Source organism: Buceros rhinoceros, unplaced genomic scaffold (assembly GCF_000710305.1).
Source record: "Buceros rhinoceros silvestris isolate BGI_N320 unplaced genomic scaffold, ASM71030v1 scaffold1350, whole genome shotgun sequence".
NCBI lineage: Eukaryota > Metazoa > Chordata > Aves > Bucerotiformes > Bucerotidae > Buceros > Buceros rhinoceros.
Window position 1 is genome coordinate 1 of NW_010391080.1, and position 7,340 is coordinate 7,340.

At 40.4% G+C, this 7,340-nt stretch overlaps 1 protein-coding gene across 1 annotated transcript in view; it reads left to right on the top strand.

Moving 5' to 3' along the window:
* The first annotated feature begins 7 nt into the window (after positions 1-7).
* Positions 8-7,340, top strand: part of MAN2B2 (mannosidase, alpha, class 2B, member 2) — a 30,891-nt gene continuing 23,558 nt past the window's right edge. Inside the window, exons 1-3 of the mRNA XM_010139881.1 lie at positions 8-80; positions 3,409-3,555; positions 7,155-7,260. Coding sequence (XP_010138183.1) covers positions 51-80; positions 3,409-3,555; positions 7,155-7,260 — 283 coding nt within the window. The 5' untranslated portion in view covers positions 8-50. The remainder of the gene's footprint in view (positions 81-3,408; positions 3,556-7,154; positions 7,261-7,340) is intronic.

A 7,340-nucleotide genomic window follows, 5' to 3' on the forward strand; every position in this document is an offset into this window, starting at 1 on the left:
GGGCCGACGGCCGCGGGGGGCTGCGGGCCTTCGTGGTCGCCCACAGCCACATGGACGTCGGCTGGGTTTACACGGTTCAGGTGGGGGCCCCTGCGGAGCGACGTCGGCCGAGATGGATGACGGCGCGGCCGCCGGGGGGGGGGGGGGCTTCTGGGCTGGTGGGGCTGAACCTCGCCGCTGCCCTTCGCTCAGCTCTCTGAGCGCCTTCAGGCTTGCAAAATACCGGAGTCGTGTAACGCTGGCGGTGGGGTCACTGCCTGCTCCTGTCCCAGCAGCCGCCCGCCTGCAGAGGAACGCATAAATCCTTGTCAGGTGCATCTCCTGCCCCAGATCTGTCCTGGAGTGTGCTCCATCATCCGGTATTTCGGTATCCCGGTGCTTGTTTGGGGGAGGCATGGGTACCCCTAGGCATGGCTACCCCTAGGAGCTGTGCCCATGAATTCTGGATTTGCGGGTGCCCGTGTTCCTCAGGGTAATCCTGATGTTTTTTTTTTCCCCCAAGGGAAATCTTTAATTTGTTTGATGGTGTACTTTGATTATGATGCAGATTTTCTTGGTCTTTTTGTTTATCCTGTTACTAAGCCGAAACCCCAGGAAACCTTTCTGTCTTAGAGAGGAGAGCAGGTTCCCAGGTCCTCGATGGCTGGGGTGGGGATGGAGCCCAGTGGCACGGAACTGTAGTACCAACGTAATTTTTGCTAAATACGTGAGCTACAGAACAAAATAAATCAGGTGGAGCTTTTATATTTGTTACACAAAATCCTGAATCCTTCATTAGTATGAATTTCTTTCAATTATGTGAAAGATGCTGTGCATACTTCACTCGCTGGAATGAAACAGCATCAGATGTTTAAGAGTAACTAATAAAAAAAAGCTAATGGCTCACCAAAGAGTCTCTGCTGTGCACATATTTTGTCTTCCCTTTTCAGGAAAAATTAGTGAATACTACATCAGACTACTGAGAAATTGCATAGGTCAATTAGTGGTTGAAGATCTAGTCTGAGAGAAATGAAACTCATTATTTTTTTTTTTAAGATGTATTTGCTTGAAGCCTCAGTTCCTCTGCTATTAAATCACAAGCATCAACAATTCCTGCAGTCAAAAACCACAGAGGTTACCTGTGCATCATTTCAAATGCTTCTGTAGTAAAGTGAAACTTGAAGTTAATTTTCTGTGAAATACTAATGAGCTCTCAACCTATCTTACATTTTTAGTTTGCCTGGTTAGTAGGTTTCATTCATGACTGCCAAAATAGTACTTTTGTAGTGTTTCATTTCTTCATTTATAATGTGAAAAATAAGCATTTTATTTATGATATCAGAACGGCAATCTTCATAGTGTGCTGGAAATTATGGTATCGATGGAGAAATTCCAGCATTGGATGTATAATAGATCTTCCTTTTCCGCTCAAAGCAAGTTACCTGTTGCAATCTGATAATACTGGTGGTACCATAACTAATGTGAGATGGGTCATCTCACCGATGTATCTGTCCATGGGTGTGAAAGACACCATTGTCTAGAATGCACTACAAAACAATTTTTACATCGTGGCAGGAGTTCAAAATCTTTACTTAAATCTTTACTTAAATCTTGAGTAAAATCTTACATGATTACTTATACTGGGTCACTGCTGATTGTTTCCATTCCCACCTAGATGACTGGGGTTTGTAAAGTAGGACTGAGTAATATCTTACTCCTTAGTTCCAGCATAGTTTGAGTTGGAATAAAGACTGGCTTGCCCTAATCTCCAAATTCATCAAGAAAATATTTTCAGTAAGTTAACACACAGAATATTTTAGTGCTGCATTAAATTTGAAAAGTCCTTGTTCAGCTCTTAAAATCTAGTGTACTCCACTAAACTATTAAGAACTGAAATTGAGCCTGATGTTGTAATCATTGTACATATACTTGGATTTTAGGATATATTTTGTAGTCCATTGCCAGTGAAAAATGAAAATTCCTTAACAATTGTTTGAGTGTGTCACTGTTGGGTATTAGTAGAACTTAAAAGCTCTTCCCTTAGTTAAAATCTCACGTTGTATTAAGCCTTTAATCATAATCTCGATTTTAAAAATCCCTTAAGAATGGATCAAGCAATCATTGAAGCAGTAATTATTTGGATAAGCACTATAGTATTTTAAGCCATTCCTCCTACACTCAAACGGGTTCCCTTTTCTAACAACACTTCAGCATTTTTATAAAGATGGCTGAATTTTGGTTGTGGAAAGCAAGAGGTTAAGAGCCCATTTCTGTTTTGGATCACATTGTTGCTGCCATATTTCAAAATATGATTTTTTTACAGGAAAACTTGCCTAAGTTACGACTACTGTAGGGTGTGTGTGTATGCACCTTCGTAAGCAGGTACCAGTAGTTGCAGTAGAAAAAGTATTATGGTTAAAGTAATGGTGGTATGACGTACAGATAACTTTCTAACAAGAAAACACCGACATAGCTGGAAATTCTAGGATGTCTGCTGTTGCCTTTGGGTGTAGTACGTGAATTTGGGAATAAGTAGAGGGTGGAAGGCTGGTTCTGGTCAGCAGAGGTTGTTCTAACAAGGATGAATGTACGAGAAGTATCCTCATTAACTTCAAAGTTAACATGGTGGCTTTCATTTGACGCCATAGGACAGGATATAACCATGTGATAGTTATTTGATGGCTACAGCTGCTGTATTTTCATCTCAGTAAAATCCATAGGCCTCATTCTGGAATACAAGTTGCTTTAGGGGTGACGTGGGATGGATGCCACAGGTTCTGGATGATCATACATCAACAGTCAGACTCGTTCTAAGAGTCCTTTGACAGTTTGGTTTTACGCTATCCTAAAACATCAAGCAGAATGGAGTTATTTTTCCTGACTGAAACTTCTGGGGCCATAACAGTAAACGTTTACATTACTAGGTAAATACATTTATGTTAGATATCACTGTACTATACCAGCAACACACAACCTGCAGCGCAGAGGCATGCTCACTCTGAAGAAACAATTCTGATAATTCAGGCCATCAGAAGAAGAGCAGAAATGGAAGAATAAATTGTGTATGTGGCTTTTCTGAACTGTTGGCACAAAGTCTTAAGACAATAATGCCATAAATGATAAGGTAGGTAATGAGGGACAGGGTGAGATGTTCCCAGTACATCAAAAAGAAAGCGTTTATTGGAGTCTGTAGGTCTTGGGGTAAACTCCACCATGTCTCGTCAGGTCCCCAGTGAGAGGATGTATTTTGGAGCAGAAGGGCCTGCAGGCTGTACGTAATCAGAGAGGACTTGATCTTTCTGAGTGTACAAAGGCAGTGTACAACATATGTGAGGTTTTTGATCTCTCTTGTAAAGTCCACTGAGTGTTTAAAGCAACCCATTTAATGCAGGCAAAACAGAGGTTTAATGTCTATTTTTTCTTTTTCAGGAAAGCATGCATGCTTATGCTGCAAATGTCTACACATCTGTTGTAGAAGAGCTAATGAAAGGAAAGCAGCGCAAATTTATTGCCGTGGAGCAAGAATTCTTCCGACTCTGGTGGGATACAGTAGCCACAGATACGCAGAAGCAGCAGGTAAGTTGTACTAGAGCCATACTTTCTGCTAACAACGAATCTATGCTCTTCTTAGAGGGTAAAAAGGGGCAAAATACTTCACCATTTGCTTTTTACCCGGGTCTTGAGTAAGCTGTCTCTGAATCTGGTACTTCTTATGAAAGGACCTTAACTCTAAAGGCAATTGCAAGAGTTTAAAACCCCAGCCATAGATTAGAGCGGTAGGAGGCAGTAACCTTTGCACTGAAGACTCTTTACACTTTACAGTCCTTGTTTCATCAGTGACTTTATTATTTGGGGCCGTGCTAGTGTAAGATGTGGATGATTCTGGAAGAGGCTGCACCAATATCTGTTAAACATCTAAAGCTCATCAAGTGCTGCCTAACACTGTTCGCAGGAAAGAACTTTTTTTCTTTCCAGTTAAATACTGCTCAAAAACCTGCCATGTGTAAACAAGGATAATGCGACTCAAAGAGGTGACTGTAGATTCAACAGCAGTAACTGTTTCTTGGGTTTGTTTATTTATAAGCTGTGATTTCTTTCAGTCTGTAGAACTTTAGTTTGCAGATTGTTTTTCTCCTAGCGAAGACATTATGAATTTTTTTTTTTGTCATTTCTTGTTTCCTCTGGCATGAAACAAACATGCCAAAATCAAAGACTGGGATGATAACCAAGCAGCTGGTCATGTGTTGCATTGCAGTGCAAGGTGTTTAATGTTTTAGACCCTGAAACCAGAGGATATAGAGGTGCAGCTTCCCACAGGTACTCACCTGGAACTCCATGGTCTGTTTTGTTACCAGAGTCCAGACAATAGCAGCATTTTACTTGCAGTATTTACATTCCAATTTGTTTAATGTGCTAGATGTCTAAAGCATCATGTAAAAAAGATACCTCTCATCTTTTTTTAACGTAGTCCTTCACCAAATTCTGAATTTTCCATAATGTTTAGTATTTAAATAATAGCTTATGACCTGTGCGCAGCTGCCCTTTGTGTGAGGTTTTGCAGTGTCTAGGCAGTTCACTGTTTTTTATGGGCACTTTGCCCATACTTGCCTGTTAGAGGACAATTTTCTTGTCTGTTTTTAATTTGAAAACTATTGTAAGTGTGAGATGGGGGAGTTAAAAAAAAATAGCATAGGAACTACTTTGTGCAGGTAGGGAAGATTAACTTGCTAAGGTAAGTTGATCTTATTTCAAGTATGTTATGCTGTCGTAACCTAGACATAAAGGCCTAGTATCTGTTCTAGCCATTATGTGGAATGCAGAAGAGTAAATGTGTATCACATTTGACCTCAGTAATGCAGTACTAGTACCTATGATTCAGCCTTTGGTTTCCTAGCCTAATTAATGATAGTTGTTGCTTTTATGCATTTTTAGTTCTATAGTTACTTTATAGTTGCTTCTCTGAAAATTAAAATTGTTAAACCCAAATTCCTCTTAAACCTGTGTGCCAAACATTTAATCTCTAATAATATTTAAGAGCAGTGATGCTTGCTGCTAAGTGGCATGTTTTTAACATTAGCAAGTTGCAAATATTTGGCCTTGAAATTAGGTCACTCTAGTTACTGTCCTTCTTTTTCCACTTGAACTCTAGTATTAATGATTTTCTGTAGCACAGGCTATCTGTTTAATTTTGCCTTTTTTTCCTTAGTTTAGTATTTTACTTGGAATACAGGATTTAATCTAGTTTATTTTGGAATATCTGCTTTGGATTAGAGTGGTAACATTACTAACTAGTAAAAGGTACAGCTGGGTACCTGATTTTGCAATTCAGAGAAGAGAATATGCAGGAGTGAAATGTATTGCAGCAGTATTCAAACAGGTATGAACCTCTTAGTTCTCAGTCCGTGTTATTTCCACTGTATTTTCCTGTGTGAACCATTGCTGTGGCCTTACCCTACCTTGATGTGTGGGTGTTTTAAATAGGGAAAAAATATGTGTAGCCTTTTCTGTCCTCTGGCACCCCTGTGAATCAGACAGAAGTAGTTGTCCCAAGGACCACGTATGTATTCTACTAGTGTAGCAGCCTGGTACTTGTAGAACTGCTGTGTCTATTTCCTTGGTTCCCCCTTCCTTTTACCCACTTCTGGTCAAGCAAAAGGGCTTGTGATTAGAGACACTGCTTGGGCTTTTTTTATGATGGGATATTATTTAAATTACTTGGATTATTTTTCATATGTTTTCAGCCTTTCAGTGGTTCCACAAAACTTATATTAGAAAAATATTTCCATGGCCCAAAGAGGTGTCTTTTTTGGACATCCCTCCAAATGGGGAATAATAGGCACAGATGCTTTTCATGTAGGTCAGGACCAGTTCTGTGCTGACACCAGATATCAGTTATCTGGTCTCCCAGCATGCTAATCAGTCACCACAGTCAGCTGGAACTGATTTGTGAATGCTGAGCCCTGAAGCATTTTCACAACATTGTGACGGAGAGAAACGATTATAATCAAAACTGACAATCTGGCATCGTATCTGAGCAGACGCAGGGGCATTCACTGAAGGTTCCTGGGGAAATAAACATAATAGCTCTGGAACTGGCATCCTACATGACAGACTGAAAAAAAAAAAAAAAGAAAAAAAATGAGGTGGAGATTAAAATACGTATTTATATAAACTTTTTTTGTCAGAAGTTTGAGGTATCTTTGAAGTTCTAGATAATGACTGTAATAAAAGAGTCCCTAACACTTCTAGGAAGGAACACAGACTGTGACTCCCTCCCTCCAAACACCGTGTCCTCCATCCAGCGCGTTTGCTGAAAGTTGTGCTTGTCAACATGCTTGTTGTTTCTAGAGGTTGAAATTAGAGAAAAACACACAACAAGAAAGAACTGAAAAACCCTGAACAGTTCATAATATACTGACAGTTTTTAAACTACAAATAAAAGACCAGAAATGAAGGTTAGTGATGGGTTTTATCAGGCAGGCAAACCTGCAACATGTGAAATAACTATTTCTTAATAAAGCATTCTGTGTCTCAAGTTGAGCAACATGCCCCTACTCTGAAAATAAGGTAGATACATGTGGAGGAATGCGTTTGAAGTGACAGTGTGATGGCACACTCTGGCTCCCTCCTGGATCCCACAGGTCTCAGTCTCCAAACTGCTACGGACTAAAGGAAACTGTGGCAGCCTGGCCATTGCTGATTCCATGGGGTTGCATACTGCTGTCTCCTCCAATCACACAGTATCTTCCCTAAGCCAAGGCAGTGCAGCAAGAGGAAGACTTTGGAAGAAGCACTCATATCTTCTGTTTTAATCCTCCAGCTCTAGTTGCCTTGAGGCAAGATCCTGAGAGTATAGATAGTTTGGATAGTATAAAGCCAGGGCAACAGCCCTATGGAGAAACACCAGAGGGTCAGGGTCTACCTGGCAGTGCGTCCTTGTGCTTGCTACCTGGTTTCAGTGTAAGCTAGGTAAATCGATGCACTGTGTGGCACACTAGTATGCTTGTTTTATTCACTTCTCCTTTTGATAGCACTCAGTACAGACAGCCTTTTATCCCACTTTTGTCCTGGATGCGTTCTTGACAAGTGTCGTGTCTAGGTAATGTGCTGTGATCTGAAATGAATTTGCAGCCTTTTTGGATAAGATGATGTTTGTGTTCTGTGTCTTATCATAGGTCCATCAGTTGCTTCAGGAAGGACGATTGGAATTTGTCATTGGAGGACAAGTGATGCATGATGAAGCTGTGACACTAATAGATGATCAAATTTTACAGTTGACAGGTATGCATTTTTGCATTTAACTTTTATTTTTCATAGTTATGACCTCGGGGGTTTTATTTGTTTTTCAATTCTACACCCCC